The 19,432-nt window shown below is 42.7% G+C and overlaps 1 protein-coding gene across 1 annotated transcript in view; it reads right to left on the reverse strand.

Annotated features, from left to right (window-relative positions):
• Nucleotides 1-17,745, reverse strand: part of Adamts12 (ADAM metallopeptidase with thrombospondin type 1 motif 12) — a 315,274-nt gene extending 297,529 nt beyond the window's left edge. The window contains exons 1-2 of the mRNA XM_085831415.1: nucleotides 17,394-17,745; nucleotides 10,736-11,103 (exon numbers count right to left, since the gene is read on the reverse strand). Of these exons, the coding sequence (XP_085687541.1) occupies nucleotides 10,736-11,103; nucleotides 17,394-17,520 (495 nt within the window). The 5' untranslated portion in view covers nucleotides 17,521-17,745. The remainder of the gene's footprint in view (nucleotides 1-10,735; nucleotides 11,104-17,393) is intronic.
• Nucleotides 17,746-19,432: the final 1,687 nt, after the last annotated feature.

A 19,432-nucleotide genomic window follows, 5' to 3' on the forward strand; every position in this document is an offset into this window, starting at 1 on the left:
ACACACCTAAATAAACAAATAATAAATTTGTAAAGAAATAAAAAAATTAAAACAAAGTTTCTCTTTAAAGTGAAATACTTAGCATAAGTGAATACTGGAGAAGTTCATTGCAGTCTGGATATGGAAAAAAAGACTTTAAGCTGAAGGCATAAGAATAAGGAAAGTAACTAAATAGAAATAATAGAAATCGACAAGGTGCTCTAGGTCGAGAGACGAGCATACCCAAAGGCCAGGAGGCTGGAGTGTGCTTGGTACATTTGAGAAGCAGGAAAAGGGCATTGATCAGAAGGAAAGTATATCAGACAGAAGGCTGGCAAAGGGCAGTGCCAGGGAGAGAGCGCCTGGAACCCTGAACAGGGAAGGAGGATTTCAGTTTCTTTGGCCAGCAGAAGACTTTAATTGGGCTACTACTGCTGCATGTGAAAGACAAGGCTGACCACCAAGGGAAATGGCATGCAAGGGATTGGGGGAGAGTCAAGGAGAGCGCTGGCAATGTCAGAGTGGGGTCCAGATGAGGGAAGGCGATAACTAGGACCAGGAAGGCTTCTCACCCTCAGACTCCTGACATCTTGGGCACCTGATCTTCTGTGAAGAAGGCTACATCCTCAATCTCTTCTCACCAAACAGGAGACATGACATTCCCTCCTTTCCAGTCCTGGCAATCAAAACCAATTCTCCAGAGATCACCAGACATCCCCTGGAGAGCCAAACTATACCCGTTGAGAATAAGGGAGCTGACGTGTTAGCTGAGCTGGTGACAGAAATTTAGATTCCAAATGTGTTTTAAGACAAAGTTGACAGGGTTCACTGGCAAGAAAAGATGTAGAATGTGAGAGAAAAGAGGAGTCAATGATAAGATGTCCCCAGGGGCTCGAGGCTGGCCTACTGAAGGGTGGAGGCGACAAGTACAGGGATGAGAAAACTGAAAGAGGGAAGATTGACTATAACTTAGAGGATGTGAGATTTGGGGTCCCTAGTAGGTTTCTATACAGCAAGGTTCTGAGGAAGTGTCAGGGCTGGTTGCTGAACTTCAAAGGTATGCATACATCTATATACAAACAGATTCGGGAATAGGTGTGATCACTAGATGACAAATACGATGCATACATAGATGACAGGTGACATCTGAGAGTAGGACTAGAGAACAAGAGTATCACAGGAACACGTGGGGGACTTCTGCAGCTAAGTGTATGGTAAGAAGCAAAAGACATTGAGACAAACAGCTGGAGGGGAATCATAATGTTACAGCATTTTTACACAGAGAGAAAACGCATTTCAATTAACAATAACTAACTATGAAATGAAGCAGAGAGGCATCAGGTTGGATGAGAATGGAAGAGAGCACTAGCAACACAAACTTCACTAGAAACTTTTAAAAGGCAGTCTTTGTGCCAACAGTCTGGATAGAGACACCCAACTATTCTTAATAAGCCAATAAGTGAGCCACAGTACCTTCCTTAAATGTTTTAAAGTTGTTGTCCAAAACTGTGTGGGGCAAGGAAAGACTGCTAATATGATTACCCATGCTTCCTACAGAAGAATGCCTTGCTAGTTAGGATTCAAGCAGTCACCAAATAGAACATTCTCTATACAGTTTTTCAAACAACTTGCCAGTTTGAAAAATCTGTAATGCTGGTGGTTATCATGTAGAAGAATGTGAATTGATCCATTCTTATCTCCTTGCACTAAGCTCAAGTCTAAGTGGATCAAGGAACTCCACATAAAACCAGAGACTCTAAAATTCATAGAGGAGAAAGTGGAGAAAAGCCTCGAAGATATGGGTACAGGGGAAAAATTCCTGAAAAGAACAGCAATGGCTTGTGCTGTAAGATAGAGAATTGACAAATGGGACCTTATAAAATTACAAAACTTCTGTAAGGCAAAAGACACTGTCAATAAGACAAAAAGGCCACCAACACATTGGGAAAGGATCTTTACCTATCCTAAATCAGATAGAGGACTAATATTCAATATATATAAAGAACTCAAGAAGGTGGACTCCAGAAAATCAAATAACCCCATTAAAAAATGGGGCTAAACAAAGAATTCTCACCTGAGGAATACCGAATGGCTGAGAAGCACCTGAAAAAAATGTTCAACATCCTTAATCATCAGGGAAATGCAAATCAAAACAACCCTGAGATTCCACCTCACACCAGTCAGAATGGCTAAGATCAAAAATTCAGGTGACAGCAGATGCTGGCAAGGATATGGAGAAAGAGGAACACTCCTCCATTGTTGGTGGGATTGCAAGCTGGTACAACCACTCTGGAAATCAGTCTGGCATTTCCTCAGAAAATTGGACATAGTACTACCAGAAGATCCAGCAATACCTCTCCTGGACATATACCCAGAAGATGTTCCATCCTGTAATAAGGACACATGCTCCACTATGTTCATAACAGCCTTATTTATAATAGCCAGAAGCTGAAAAGAACCCAGATGTCCCTCAACAAAGAAATGGATACAGAAAATGTGGTACATTTACACAATGGAGTACTACTCAGCTATTAAAAACAATGAATTTATGAAATTCTTAGTCAAATGGATGAATCTGGAGGGTATCATCCTGAGTGAGGTAACCCAATCACAAAAGAACTCACATGATATGCACTCACAGGTAAGTGGATATTAGCCTAGAAACTTAGAATACACAAGGTACAATTTGCAAAACACATGAAACTCAAGAAGAAGGAAGACCAAAGTGCGGATACTTCCTCCCTCCTAAGAATGGGAAACAAAATACCCATGTAAGGAGTTACAGAGACAAACTTTGGAGATGAGACAGAAGGAACAACCATGCAAAGACTGCCTCATCTGGGGATCCATACCATAGTCAACCACCAAATGCAGACACAATTGCATATGCCAGCAAGATTTTGAAAAGGAACCTGATATAGGTGACTCTTGTGAGGCTATGCCAGTGCCTGGCAAATACAGAAGTGGATGCTCAGAGTCATCTATTGGATGGAACACACGGCTCCCAATGGAGGAGCTAGAGAAAGTACCCAAGAACCAAAAGTGTCTGTAACCCTATAGGAGGAACAGCAATATGAACTAACCAGTACACCTAGAACTTGTGTCTCTTGCTGCATATGTAGCAGAAGATGGCCTAGTCAGCCATTATTGGTAAGAGAGGCCCTTGGTCTTGCAAAGATTATATGCCCCAATACAGGGGAATACCAGGGCCCAGAAGTGGGAGTGAGTGGGTTGGAGAACAGGGTGGGCAGAGGGACTTTTGGGATACCACTTGAATTGTAAATGAAGAAAATATCTAATAAAAATTTGAGAAAAAAAAAGAAAATCTGTAAGGCAAGAGTTAAATGAAAAGGGGTGCTTAGCTTCTTCAAACTGAACAGAAACCACTGTTCACCCTAGCAAGGCACAAGAACTAGTGAACATCACAACAGGCCCTTCTCCAAGCAGGCCCTGAATTGAGCATCCAAGTCTCTCTTGTGACTAAATGCAGCCATTCCAACAGGCTTACCGTGTCACAAAGGGAGAGGCAAAGAGGTTTCAATGAGAGATAGTTCTCCTTCTCCCACAACAATTTAGAACCTGAACACTCTCCAAGACTAAATAAAAGATAAATGTGACTGAGCAAACTCAGAGAATAATTTTGCAAGCGTTTATTGGATGTTTTCACCCAGCATACTCTAACTCCAAGGAAAAGGGGTGGGGGGAACTAGAAAGCAATTAATTTTCTCTGCTTGAGAGCTTCATTTTCCATCCACCTAATTTCCCCATAGGGAGGAAATGCCTAGCAGCCAACACGCCCAAGCAACCCAATAGGAGATCAGAATATTAAGGTATGAAATTCTCCAAGAGTAAATTTAATGAAGGTTATTTTTAAAAAGAGTAATTGGCTGGGAAGTATCCTGTGAGAAATGTCATTGGGGTGGTATTCATAATCCCTTCCAGGAAAGCTATAAAACTCTCAGCATGGTAGAGTGCAGAAGGCCAGTGGTGAGGGAGCTTTTGGTTCAACTAGGCAATCTGGAAAGATGTTGTGGATGGAAGCAGCGGTCCTGGAGCTGCTGCTGATCAAGTATATGAAAGAGAAGAGGAGATAACTCACTCAGTGCATCACCTGAGGGAACTGAGTTTCCTTACTGACATTGGTCTGCACAGGGACTTTATTTTATTATTTTATGTATAGTACTAAAATCACAGGCAACAAAAGAAACTGCACAGGTGCATAAAACCAAAGGCTACAACAGCAACAACAACAAAACCCAACACACTTGAGAGGCCCTGTGGGGTGGGAGAAAACATTTGAATATCATCTGTCTAGTAAGGTGTTAAAACTGAAACAGAATAAACACAGAACACAACAGCAAATATTTAATATGCAAAGAATTGAAAAAGTGTTTTTTAAACCCCCCAAAAAGGGCTGGTGAGATGGCTCAGTGGGTAAGAGCATCCGACTGCTCTTCCGAAGGTCCAGAGTTCAAATCCCAGCAACCACATGGTGGCTCACAACCATCCGTAACGAGATCTGGCGCCCTCTTCTGGAGTGTCTGAAGACAGCTACAGTGTACTTACATATAATAAATAAATAAATCTTTAAAAAATAAATAAATAAACCCCCCAAAAAATTTAAAAATGAGGGCCAATGAATATACAAAAAGGTATTCAATTTCAATAAATACCAGAGAAATGTAAATATATGGAAGATATAATCACATATGTATAATATATATATATATGTATACATACATATAGTTATAGTTATAGTTGTTATAGCTCAGGAAATCTTGAAGGAGATATAATATATACTATATACATATATATGCACATATATATATAATATATAGACACACATACACACCACACACACACATATATATACATATATGGAGATTCCTCAAAAAGTAAAATATAATTACTATGTGATTCAGCAATTCCACATCTGGGCATATAGCCAAAGGAATTGAAATTGCTATTCACAACATTCGATATATGGAAGGAACTCAAATTCCCAAGCATGAATAACAGATAGACAAACCAACCCTTGGTATCAAGAACCCCCACCCTGAAGTGATAACAAGGTACTTGTTGCCCTGGGCTATTACAAACAGTTTCTATCTAAACTAAATGCATAAATATAGGGCTAAGCTCCTGAAAACTATACAAAGCTCCTGAAAAAAGATGGAATGTCTTAATAGGGTTGAAAATACCATTCAAGTCCAGAAAAACTCAACTCAGCTAGTATGTGATTTCTCCCCAAGTTCATATACAGGTTCAGAATAATTTCTGTCAAAATTACATTAAGTTTAGGTAGACAACATTTTTCTAAAATTTCTATGGAACTAGAATCATTAAACATGTATGCAAAAAAATGAGATGAAGTAGGAACAACCAGTCCACCTGATTTCAGAGGAATAAAAAATACACACACACACATAAAATCTTGTACATGGTATAGTGTTGATGAGAATGCAAATTAGAATGACCATTACGAAAGTGGTATGGAGATTCCTCAATAACGAAAGTATAATTACTACAGCCACCATAATGGAAAATGTAGGCTATTAGAGCTAAACTTAGAAAAAGACTCAGACATTTGCCCAGGTAATTTTTGTAAAAGCGGGAAAGCAATTTAATGGAGGAAATACAAACTTTCACTAAATAGTTTTGGAGAATTAAATAAATTCCGATTAGGTAAACAAACAAGGGGGTGTTAGGGGAGCGGGACAAAGGAAAAAGAGGAGACTGGGGCAAGAAGTAGTAAGGGAAGAGAAGAGAATCTCTTTAAGTATCAATGTAGCATACTACAAGGAAGTAGAGGGGGTAGAGGATTTAAGCATAATTATAAAAGGGTACACAGGAGGGATTGGAGAGACAGGGTAAATTACTTAATAAGGCAGGAAAAATGGTTTTAACTACAAAGGAGAAGAGGGAATTCTTATGATGGAAATACTTGACACGTTTACTGCATAGATGTCAAAATTCTGCAATTTTGCAAGATGGTTGCTATTAGAGGAAAGGGGACCAAGGGTGTGCAGCATTCTTCTGTATTCCTGCAACTGTGCATGAATCTACACCTAGCCTGAAATTAAAATTTGACTCAAAAAAAAAAAAAAACCCTAGGAAATAGTTGGTTCCTCTTTTTAGTACACATTTTAATCTAAACCAGCAAGCAAACCTCAGGGTACCAAAAGAGAAAAGAAAACAGAAGGCCAGGGCTGAAGGGAAGTCACAGCTGGGTGGCCCTAGGGAGACCCTCCATCAGCTCTTCCCCAGCAAGGGCTGGAATGGAGACAAGAATTGATTGAGCCAAGACCGGCACTCAATTTAATAAGACTGTATGGAAGAATGGCTGAGATCAAGAGTTAAATAACATGTTTTAGTTAGGGGAAGAACATGTTTAGTGACCAAGATACTAAGGAAAACAGATGAGTAAATTCAGAGATTGGTAGAGTAGAGTGCCCCATAAGATCACACGCGTGGTTCTGTATGGTGTAGGGAGAGGAATCTAGCCCTTTTACTGCCAGTGCAGAAATATGAACTGAAATACAACAGACTCATTTGATGCCAATCCCTTAAGGCCCCTGCCAGCAGCAAATCCCAAACCATGTCCACTGGGATTTGAACTCTTACTGAGGCTTCATTCAGAATATAACTGGTTCAAAGATTTGCTTTCTGAATCAAACAGCTCAGAATAGAACAAATCCACTAAGCATTTCAAGCAAAACAAACCCCACCATTTCACAGCTTCTGGACAGTTTGTGTACACTGGGTGTGTAATTATGATAGACAGATTCTACTCAGCAGAGGATGTGGATTAACTCTGTCTGGATTCAGCTTCCAGGGTGAATAGGATAGGATGTTACATGAGGAGAGCAGGCCCACAGCCCACTGTGAGTGACATTCTGAGGGTCTTCACTTTGAAACCATTTAGCCCTGCTCCAGAGCAGATTAAGAAATCTCATAGACAACTTCAAGAAAAGCAACCTCCCAAGCCCTACACAGAAGACCACGCCTGAGCAAAAAAGATACATGATCGCTGAGATCCTGGAGTAAGAAGCAGATATTCTGGTTCCCATGTTTAGTTTCTGTTAGTGTGATAAAACAATGTCCAAAAACAACTTGGAGAAGAAATGGCTTCCCACATGACAGACTGCCATCAAGGGAAGCCAGGGCAGGAGTCAGGAACATGGAGGCAGTAACAGAAAGAGAGACAGTGGTGAAATGTTGCTTAATGGGCTGTCCCTCGTGGCTTGCTCAGGACTACCTATCCAGAGAGACTACCAGCTGTGGGCTGGGCCCTCCTGCATCATTCAATGATCATTCAAATGCCCCACAGAGATTCCCATAGGCCAGTCTGATAGGAAGCAATTATGGGCCCATTCCCAAGAAAGGCTTCCCAAATGCCAATTCTGCCCCTGGAGTGGTATATTCTATTCCTTTCACCCCATAAATGGTAACTCTCAGTGTGGCGGTCATTGCTGGATCAAAGAGAAGACAGATTCCAGGTATGTGGTCAAGTAAAGTCAGACCCAAGTTCACCACACTTCCTTCTGGCCAGGATCACTGTAAGTGGACGTTGATAATGCTGTCACCTTATCTCACAAACTTAAAGCCAGCCAGTGGTGTGTTTACCAAAGGGAAATATTTACTTGGCTTTTGATATCTTTTTATAGTCACCTGTTAATTGCTAAGTTGTATGTGAGAATATTCAAAACAATACAATTAGAGTATTTCTAATAAAACTACTCTAATGATTTGGCTCTAAAGTTAAAAGTTTTATTTTTACGACTATCACTTCGACTGCCTGTATTTAGAATGAACCTGAAATCTTATTTTGAAAATGCCCATAAGCAGTATTTAGTCACTGTTCCTGAAACACTTGGAAAGTGAAGAGGTTGTAGAATTTTATCCCTAAGGCAGGAATAAGGCTCAGTAGGCAATTTCCCTTGAAAGCCATGGGATGAAAGTATGGACACATAGAACACCAGCTCTTGCCCCAGGCTTGTTAGAATGGGGGGGGGGTGCAGCTTCTTTACTGCTGGCCAATATTGCTAATTAAGACCCATTCTCTAGGTAACAGCTTTTGAGTACCCTCTCCTGGGAAGCTTTTCAAAAGCCAGGAGCCTGACTCCACTATCAGATCAATCAAATCACAACACTTCACAAAGTGCCAGGCAACAGACACGTTTTACCTTTTTCGTGAATATTTTGTCAGCACACAAAGAAACGTGACCTTTTCCTCCATATCATAAGAGCCCTTGGGTGATCCTAACATTGACCCAGGGCTCAGAACAAATGCTCCAGACAAAGTTTCTCAGATCTCCACGAACATGAGTCCCAGAAAAACAGGTTAGTGATGTACTTCAAAGAGGGAAATCTGTGGTGTTTAGTCATGTGACATGTTGCTTGCCCAGAGTGTGTAGACAGAGAGGTCTAACTTATGCAGAACAGAAGTTCTCAGTGAATGGGGTAGTAACAGAAAGACAGAAAAAATGTTTTCTGCGAGAATGCGGATATCCAGGCGATTTTGTTTAGCAAACCTCAGAGCTACCAAAACACTCAAGCCTCTGAGATATCCTCTTCTTTTGAGGAATCTTCATGAAATAACAGGTCACCTCAGTGTGTCACCCCTGCTCTGAGACTGTTTTACCACTGTCTCCAATTTATAGATGAGAAAAGGAGGAGGAGGAGAAGGGGAAGGAAGATGGAGAAGGAAGGGGAGGAGGACAGAGAGGAGGATGAGAACAAAGAAGAAGGGAAGAAGAAGAAGGAGGAGGAGGAGGAGAAGGAGAAGGAGAAGGAGAGGAAGAGGAAGAGGAAGAAGAAGAAGGAGGAGGAGGAGAAGAAGAAGGAGAAGAGAAGGACAAGAAGAAGGAGAAGAAGAAGAAGAAGAAGAAGAAGAAGAAGAAGAAGAAGAAGAAGAAGAAGAAGAAGAAGAAGAAGAAGAAGAAGAAGAAGAAGAAGAGGAGGAGGAGGAGGAGGAAGCAGAGAAGAAGAAGAAGAAGAACAAGAACAAGAACAAGAAGAACAAGAAGAACAAGAACAAGAAGAACAAGAAGAACAAGAAGAACAAGAACAAGAAGAAGAACAAGGACAAGAACAAGAACAAGAACAAGAACAAGAACAAGAACAAGAACAAGAACAAGAACAAGAACAAGAACAAGGACAAGAACAAGAGCAAGAAGAAGAACAAGGACAAGAACAAGAAGAACAAGAAGAACAAGAAGAACAAGAAGAAGAAGAAGAAGAAGAAGAAGAAGAAGAAGAAGAACAAGAAGAAGAAGAAGAACAAGAAGAACAAGAAGAAGAAGAAGAACAAGAAGAACAAGAAGAAGAAGAAGAAGAAGAAGAACAAGAAGAAGAAGAAGAAGAAGAAGAAGAAGAAGAAGAAGAAGAAGAAGAAGAAGAAGAAGAAGAAAAACAAGAACAAAAAGAACAAGGACAAGAACAATAAGAAGAACAAAAACAAAAGAAGAACAAGAACACCAATGATGACAACAACAACAGAAGAATCTACTGACAACCCAGGTCCCCACAGGAAGTCTCATGTCTGTGTGCATATAAGCAACTAGGCATATACTGTGAGTGCTGGTGGCCCCTCTACTTGGCCTGAGGGAAACCTCTGCAAACCTCAGCATGATTCCTAAGCCATTTCTCATGCAGTACAGTAGCTTGTTCAGCTGTCACCATGGCTGCAGCTAGAAGTAAGGGGGGTAAAGGAACCAATCTTTTACAATCTTATATTTGTCTACCAATATTAGAGATTGAACCCAGGGCCTCAAGCATGCTAGGCCAGTACTCTACTGTGTGACCCCACAGCACCAACAATGTGTAAATAAAGGTTTCAAGAAACAAATTTTGTCTTATTTGGAGATGCAGTATATAATAATGGAGATGTACACTTACATTAACCAGTACAAGAAACCTATACAGCACTTCCAAGCTTCCTCACATGTTCGCTCACAAAATGATGGAGGGCTTTACACAAGGCACATCACAAACCATGCCTTTTAGTATGTTAAAAGAAGGGGAGAGGAGATAAACTTCACTGAATATAGTTATTTACTAAACATTCTTCTAAGAGTTAGCTGTATATTAATTCCATGAAAGGCAGATGGTACTTTCAGCTTTCAGAGCCATATGATCCCTATCCCCACTGCTCACTTTATGCTGTGTAGTTTAAAAGTGGACACAGATCTCATGTAAGCAGTTGGATACAATGTGTTTCAATAAAACTTTATTAAAACAACATATTGTGGCATTGGTTCTAATCCCTGCTCTGAGCCTGTGTTATTATTGTCTCCATTTTACAGGTGGAAACAAAATGAAACAAAACACAAGTCTGATGGCCAAGTCTCTATACTCAACTGTTACATCCTAACAGCCACAAGCCAGTATTAGTAACAGTCTTGCTCAGTGGGAATCAGAGTTTCCTAATTCAAGTGAGACAGAGTGTGTCAACCAAGCAGGTAACCCTTAGGGCTTCCCCAGAGACTAAAGACCAACTCAAACCCACTTCTGTTTTTCCTGTTTTGTTCCAAGTTGTTCTCTCTGCCTCTTCAGAACCTCTGTCCCCCCTTATTCTCTGCACCTCATAAATGATTTTATCAGCATCTACTTTCTCCCAACTCCTTTGGAGGCCAGGGCTGTCCCCACCACAGGGCTCAATTAGCATATGTCCAGTCCCCTGGGAACCTGTTACTATTGGGTTTACAGGATAAGGCATGGAGTAGAAAAGGGAGATGAAGGGCCAGATACTCACCAGTCCTTGGCAGGCACTGAGAGCTGCTGTCCCAATTCCGACCGTGGTGCCCTGCTGCAGAACTGTGCCCCTGAGATGGCAGGGCTGGCCTGAGGAAGCCACCATCTTAACATGGGAAAGGTTCCCATATCTCTTCTCCATGACATAGCCGTTGGAAAGAAATTCCCAGTTGACTGTCAGATTGAAAAACAGGTCTTTTTCTTCATGCAAAATTCTGTAGTACAGCTGGTCCCCAGAACCACCTGCATCTCTCTTCTTCCTGCTGCTAGTGACAGGGTGATGCAAGCCATAGGACAGAACATGGCCACCAGCATCGACTTGGACTGGACTCACTATGTGGTATTCTGGCAGAGACTTGATAAAATGTTCTGAAAGAAAAGGAAACAGAAGAAAAGTCAGAGACCCATGCTGAGCAGACACAAGACAAACCCACACTCATTGGGGGCTGAGACTGCAACTTGCAAAACCACCACTGACTTAAAGCTTAGAGGCTGCTTCCACCGCATGAACACTGTCAACATGAAACTCTCTGAGCATCTAACATGTGCCTGGCTTCTGTCCTCAGTGTGTGTGGCAGTCTGAGTTGACCCTCCGTAGAACTGTGGATATCAGCCACTCTATCACAGTCAACTCATGATGAGCTTCATTTAATTCAAGAGGAATATTCTGAGGAAAGAAGTTGGGATCAACATGCCAAATAGGACATTGCCTGATAACTGATGTGAACTACAGATCTTAGCAGTGCTCACGTCCTCAAGCACTTCCAGCTCCAAATATCAGGTCATAAAATATTCTAAATACACATCACACATGATCCCTGATAAACTTCGACAAGCCTCACACCTATGGCAGCATCAGGGTGTAGCAGGGTTCATACAAGGATCTGGGGTTTTAAATACACTTAGTATATATGACGAGGAAACAACGCAGGGAGGGGAAGAGACCGATGGAAGATTCATTACATTGTTCATATTATTCTCACGATTATAAAGTCTTTTGCATTCCATCAAAATCCCATTTATGCTTTAATATCAAAGCATGAAATTCAAAGCACTGGGTATGGTGACCCTACAGAGGATGAACTAGAAAATGGAGAATTTGAGACAATTCTGAATTACACAGCAAGATCCTATCTCAGAGGAAAATACAGAGAGTCTAACTATCCTCCATTCTCCTAAAACCCCTGACAACTGAAATTCTATCTCCTTACTCTCAAGGCTCAGTCCCTTACTGGATTTCCATACTGCCTTTTCTTTATTATTTTATGTGTTCGCTGATACTTTCTGAGGCAGAACCTGAACATCACAGGCTGTCTGTCACACACTGACGAGTCAGTGAATAGTCACGGTAATGGTCACTGAAGGAACTGGACTTGATGGGAGTCAACAAGAAGACTTACCTCACAAACAAATCCCTTCAAACCTAACTTTTTTGGACCTATTCTTCTCAGACTTCAATGAAATATGGGTCAGAGCACAGACTGCCTGCTTTCAAGAAATAACCAAGAGTCTTAACTTTTTAAGTGTAAAATCCAGGCCTGTTCTAACTGCAACACTTAAGCACAAACTACATAGGGACAGTTCTTATAAACAATATTTAATGAAAATCAAGAAAAGTTCACACAGGGCTACTGGTATTAATGGAATACACACACACACACACACACATGCTAATCCCCACACACATGAACACTATTAAGTTTCCCAAAACATATGCAAACTAAAACTACATATGGAGCTCGTTTGAAGGATTTTCCATGGGGAATGATAACAAAAAAAAAGGAAGAAAGAAAGAAAGAAAGAAGGAAGGAAGGAAAAAAGAAAGAAAGAAAGAAAGAAAGAAAGAAAGAAAGAAAGAAAGAAAGAAAGAAAGAAAGAAAGAAAGAAAGAAAGAAAAAGAAAAATAGAAATGAGAAAAAACATTGTCAACAATGAATGGTGATAGCGCAGTGGTCTATGAACTGAGGGGTGTGAGTGTTTGTCCTCACGTACACACTACTTCCCATTCGCTCCTCCACAAACATCTGGACCAATCCAGGACTGGCACTTTCCTGCCCTTCCACATTCAGACCTGGGTTCAGAACAGAATAACCAGGTAGGCTGAGATAGATACAGCTGGAGCATCCCTGCCCATTGCTCTTAACTACTGTTACTTCAGCAAAGGCTGGCGCACTGGGGAACAGCATGAGGAAAAAAAGAGAAGGTCTAACTCAGCTGGCTGTAACTGTCATCTGGCATTGGTGCCCAGATATAGTCACTATAAAGATACTGACCACTTCTCTCAAAACAAGTTCCCTGGGGGAGGGGCACTAGAGAGGTAGTTCACTTAGTTGAGCGCAGGAAGACCCAACTTCAACCTCTAGCATCTATGTAAAATTTCTGGTATGGTGGTATCCACTTACCACCCTAGCACTGGGGAGGAAGGGACCTGAAGACCACTGGGGTTCCTTAGGAAACCTTAATTGATGAGGTCTGGTCCAACAAAAGATGCTGCCATGAGTCGGATGTATACTCTTTGCCGTATACATCAGCCAGCTCAGGTATTTTGTGATAGAAACAGAAAGGGAGTGATATACTTTCCTTGCCTTCTCCTTTCATCTAAGACAAAAGGGAGAGGCTTGGATTTACACCTGTGAAATCTGAGTCCAGAACTCACTTCTAAGATCTGTCCACACTGCCTCTGGAGGAGTTGGGGGGGGAGGTCTACTACAGATAACCAAATATTCACTTGGTATCAGTAAGACTTGGAGAAGGGCAGGACACTGAGAGAATAGAACTATAGCTCAGCCTACATAGGGATTTGTGGGAAATGATAAGCCTTGATTAAAATTAGATTTGAAAAGCTAAACTACAAGCTTCAATTACTTGAAATGTATAGTGTAAAAAAAAAAAGAGTCTTCTCGAGAAGCTCTGAGAGCAGCCTGTGGGAGACCACATTGTGAAAAGACAGAACACCACATAGACATTTGCCTTCAGCTTAGGAAAAAATTGGATGATGTGAGAATGTTCACCTGTTCCCCATGAAGTTTAGGTTAAATCTGTATGTTGATTTAGGGACTAACCCATGAGTGAGTGCATTATCTCTGCTTGGCAACCAAACTTATCCTTTCTCTATAGCTCCAATTTTGGTGTGACTGCTGCTAAAGAGGGCAGGCACATCTATATTTATCTTCAATTATTTCTATTAATAGTAGCTGAGTGTCTTAGACTCTTTATTTAAAAGCTGGTAAAATACTGTAATAGAGGCTTATTTCCGTAATTACCTTCCACAGGTTGGTCTTGCTGCACAACCATCTTATTATAGAAAGCAAGGAGTCCTCTTGAAACTGTATATATAAAATAAAATATACCATAGGAGGCTCCCTTTGCTCAGCAACCACGTAATAATGTAATGTATGTACTGAGCAGATAATTTATTATAAATTACACAAAGTGACGTAACCATGAACCCATTCCCTTCAATAACAGCACTAGAGTAATTTCCTTCTTGTAGATTTGTTTCCACATGGCTGAAATGAACTATAATAGATTTTTCTCCATATCTATAAGTTTATATGTGCCCAGGGCCCATCTCCAACACGAGATAAAGTACATGCCCTGCAGATGTCACAACATCACAGAGAGCAACACAGAACACGGAAGTGACCTGTGGCTTGAAGACAGCATAGGTGGCTTTTGATCCACAGAGCCTTATTTCTGGTTTCCCACTCTATAATGTTATGAAGGCAATTAACTTTGAATTCTGATTCTTTCTTGGGTGAGATACATTGGGCGTGCTACTTTTATGGATCTTGGCAGAAGGAGTGAGATCTAGAAGCCAGTCAGCCATGTGACCTCAAGGGTGACCACCCATGCACTACAGCACAGCAGTACAGCTCTGCTAAGCTATGATGTGGCGCATATTGGGTGTGTTAAGGGGTATTTTAGACAACAGCATTTTCAACTTCTGACCACATCACATGTCGGGAAGCATCTGTACGGATAAAACTAAATCCGGGGGCCCTTGTTGGTTGTGTAAGAGAGGAAACATGCTGTTTGCAAAACCAAGAGTCTTATTGTGTTGATATTTGGTCGTAAATCAAGAAACACTGGAGAAGTCACAACACATCCTTGCTGCAGAATTAGCTGTACTAGAAAGGATTAGGATTGTCATCACAATCTTTCTGGGTACCAAAACCTTTATTCAGTTATGTCTTTGTGACGCTGGAGCCCAGGGTCTCGCACATGCTAAGCAGGTGCTCCAGGACTGAACTACATAGCCCAGCCCAGAACTAAAGTCATGAATCTGTGCAAACCTGAGAACTAGAAAGATCATGCAAGGTTAACTAGTGTGCAGATCCCTTTGCAACTGTGAACTGCTCCAGGAATCCCTCCAGCCTCCTGGCTAAGTTGGATTTTGTGATTGTTCAACACATACATGTAAATGCACCTGGTTTGTGAAAATAAGGAAGGGTGGGGGGAATCATCTCTGAATTTGCAACTCTGAATATTTAGAGTTTGGGTGCAATTCAAAACTCCTGTTTTGAATTAGAAAGTCGTCTTGGGGCCAACCCAGGTTTACTCCCAGGAAGCTTTAGAATGTCTTGCCATGATTCCTCACCTCTCTGGCTCTCCTCCTGTCCTGTCCTCTTTCTACTCTCCTCTCTTCTCCCCTTTTCTCTCCTCTCTTCTCCTCCCCCTCCTCTTCCTCTCCTCCTCTCTAGCTCTCCCCTTCCTTCCCCTCCCTTCTTCTCACTTTCCCTTCCTTCCCTCCCCTCCCCTGCCCCTCAGTTCTAGTGGAAATCCACAGAGAAATTTCTTCTTCACTCAAAGAATCAACTACCTGTAAGTGTATTAATGAAGACTGATGGAAAGATTAATGCTTTTAAAAACCGAAGGCATTTTTAAATCAAAATACATCTGCATGATTAATAAGTTTAGCGGACTTTAAAGCTACTTTTGAATATCAATTACTCTCAGCATATCCCCCAAAGGTCACTAGGAAAAAGAGTCATAGCCCACTTTCCAGAGCAACAAGGCAGGCCCAGCAGTGTCTACTGTACACCAGGATGAATTTTCCCTTACAATATGCGAAGCAAGCAGAGTGTAAAAGCTCACCCAGGAGAGTGTGTCTTTGAAGGAAATCATCTCAGCATGCCCAGGGAAGTGCTGGCGGGCTTTGTGCTGCCCCAGAACAGGGACCTTTCACAAAGGCACTGTTTTTCAAAGAACAACAAAAGCTGCTATTTTAAACTTGGGGGCTTGAGATGGTATCTGGACCGTTTACACAAGCAAGTGCTGGCTGATTGACATCTAACCCCAGTGTTTGCCCACTCTGGCTTCCAAGTAAAGCAAAGGGAGACAGGGATTTTGCATCTGGCCGCTCTCTAAGCCACCGCAGAGAAATTCTTAGGCAGCATTTCACTTTGCAGCGTGGGCAAAACACACTGCTAGCAATCCCTTAAACATGGACAAGTGCGTGTGTGTGTTTGTGTGTGTGTGTGTGTGTGTGTGCATGTGTGTGCATGTGTGTGCGTGCGTGTGTGTGTGTGTGTGTGTGTGTGTGTGCATGTGTGTGTGTGTGCATGTGTGTGTGTGCGTGTGTGTGTGTGTGTGTGCATTATCCCTGCTATTGCTATCATTCTATGGCTGCATGATTTTAAATAGGATACCTGCCTCAAGCCTGTGCTTCATAGTTAAGCTCATAAGGTCCCCAAGTCCCAGTGTCCCCATTTGTAAACTAGGCATGGTAGCCATAGTACCAGAACCCCAGAAGGACATTGTCAGTAGTGGGAGGGGCTGGCAGGCCATCCCTGAGCTCATACACTCCCCATCTCCCCAAGCCTCCCAGGCCCCCTGCTCTGACAACACCTTGAAGTTGTAGTCCTCTCCGAACATGAAACTCTTCTAGGTTCAATTTAAAACAAACAAACAAACAAACAAACAAACCAACAAAAGCAACGGCACCACTTTGGCCTGGGCATGACGGATGAGGATGATGACGGCGACCCCAACAACCATACTAATAGGAGGAGTGAATTCCAATATAAACTATCTTCACGGTCTCCCAGTGCTTTCTTTCAGAATACACGCATGGATCACTAAATTTAGACAGAGAAAAGTCTTTTTTTTTTTTTTTTTTTTTCGATACAGGGTTTTTCGGTGTAGCCCTGACTGTCCTGGAACTCTGCAAAGCAGGACAGACAACCGGGAGTCCCCAAGAGGCAAATTTCTCCCCAGTAGGAATGTCATTTGAAAAAAACAAAACCCTAAATCTTTCCAGGAAACCAAAACACAGCCAAGTGTGCTTAGCAGGAGGTCAGAATAAAATTTTTATTAAATTCCAGACTTAAAATGAAGTTTTAAATGAAGGAAACATTTGCCATGACTGTCCGTGACCAGCTGGGTCTCTTTAATAAAAATAATTTCCCATGTCACAGTCTGCAAGGGGGGAAGTGGAAAGTGGAGGGGAGGGGCTCGGGGAGCGCACTCTTGGGTCTTTCGAAGCAGGAGTGTGCACCCTTAAGCCCTAGGAAAGAAGGAAATCCGAGCCTGAGCACACAGCACAGTTTTCCTTAGACAGGCCAGAAGTTCAGCCCTGCCTGGTGGGGGAAGGGAACAGACCAAGTTCCACTGTCCTACCCCACTGTTTGAAAAACAAATAAAGAAAAGCCACTAACCTTGCCTCGGGTCTGGGAAGCGAAACGGCCAGTGCTGAGTTTGTCTCCCGTGGCAAAAAGCCCCAAAATTAATAAGCTGAGCCACGATCGAGAGCTTGGCCAGCCAGCTCCCCCGAGCACATGGCATGGTTCAGTTGTTGGGGAGAAGAAAAGTTTTAAAAGTTTTAGCTCTCAGCTGCAGATATCCAGTCCTCGCCTGTGGCCGCACAGAAAGACTCCCCGGAGCATGGTCCAGGCATGGGAAGGGAGCGGCCCGCAAGCTGACCAGGAGGCTCTAGTGGCTTTTTGAAGCTGACGGGACCAGAGAGCTTTTATTCTCTCCCTGTCCTGAAAGGGGAGTGAATGAGCTGACAGCTTCTGCTTCCTGCGGGCCAGAGCGTGGACTGGGTCAGAGCCAAGGGGCGCAGCCCACCCCAGATCCCCACCCCTCTGCTTCCCCACCCGACAGGCCTCCAGCCAGCTAACACACATTTTCCTTGGGGACGCCCTCCTCCCTCAAGCTCCTCCCTCCGGGCTCAGAGCCTGGGCATGCGGGCCAAATAGGGGAGACCCTAGACAGCTGGCCAGGAAGAAACTAGAGTAAGAGCCAGTCAGAGGCTCCTAGGACAACACCCCCCACCCCATCTCCTTTACACGGGATGAAATGTACTTACAAATAGTGCGTTATGGGCCAGAGGGGACCCTACTCAGCATCCTTTTTAGCTCCTCCCAGACCCTGAATGTACCCTATTCTGTCAAGACTCCCCACCCACTAGCAACCGCTGGGCTCTTCTTCCAGGGCAAGCTAGGATTTCCACTTAACAACTAATAAGCAATTTTTTTCTCTGCCAAGTCACACAGGAAGTGATCCAAGCTAATCTGCTGTCTTGACCCTGGACAAGTCTCTTCCTCTGCAGGAAGGGGTACGTGGATCAAATGCTTGGGAGGCCTTCTGTGGCTACAGGTCAGTGCCTGCTTTCTTTTCAAATCCTACCCTCTCTCTGTAACACCTCCACCAGCAGCACACTAGCAGCATGGAGAAAGATTTCAGCCCCAACAGGGGAAGGCCTTGAGCATAGGCAGCTGCAGCTGCAGTAGTGTGTGTGTGTGTGTGTGTGTGTGTGTGTGTGTGTATTTATGTGTGTGGTGTGTGTGGTGTGTGTGTGTGTGTGTGTGTGTGGTGTGTATGTGTGTGTATAGTATATATGTGTGTGTATGGTATGTGTGTGTATGTGTGTGTGAGTGTGTGTGTGTATGTGTGTGTGTTTCTGTGTGTATGTGTGTGTGTGGTGTGTGTGTATGTGTGTGAGTGTGTTTATGTGTGTATGTGTGTGAGTGTGTGTGTATGAGTGTGTGTGTGTGTTTGTGTATGTGTGTGTGTTTGTGTATGTGTGTGTTTGTGTATGTGTGTGTGTTTGTGTTTGTGTGTGTGTGTGTGTGTGTGTTGGGGTATCCATTCAGACACTCACTTTCTCCTCAGCGAGAGAATATCACAGAGCAGGGGTTACCAGGCATCTTGAGAATGGTCCAGGATAACCCAGCCAAAATTCTTTACCTCTGGGCTGAAACAGACCCCCCCTTTATTCCATTCAGAAGGAGGGTTCTTTGGCTGACAGCCAATCACACACTTTCAGCAAGATGTCTGGCTACTAGGTGATCTTGCATTGGGTCAGGGCAGCCACACCATCCCCAGGGACTCAAAATGCAAGGCCCCGAGATGGAAAGTCCAAAGGACTCCACACTGGGAAACATAGCTATCAAGACTTTCTGAGGGACACCGGCTCCTGTGTTTTGCTAGTGGAAATTTACAAACTTATTGTCTTAAAACAACACAGATTTATTGTCTTAAGTTCTGAAGATCTGCAACAGAATTCACTGGGCTGAAATCAAGAAGCTGCATTCCTTTCTGGCTGTCTTAAAATCTATCCTCTGGCCTCTTTCAGCTTCAAGCTCCTGGAATTATCTAGCTCCCAGCTCTTCTTCCCCACCTTCAAAGCCAACAATGGCTTGTTGACTCTTGCCCATGTAATGTTTCTCTGTCTCTCTTCTACTTTCCCCTT

Source organism: Mus caroli, unplaced genomic scaffold, assembly GCF_978045245.1.
Source record: "Mus caroli unplaced genomic scaffold, Mus_caroli_1 scaffold_16, whole genome shotgun sequence".
Lineage (NCBI taxonomy): Eukaryota > Metazoa > Chordata > Mammalia > Rodentia > Muridae > Mus > Mus caroli.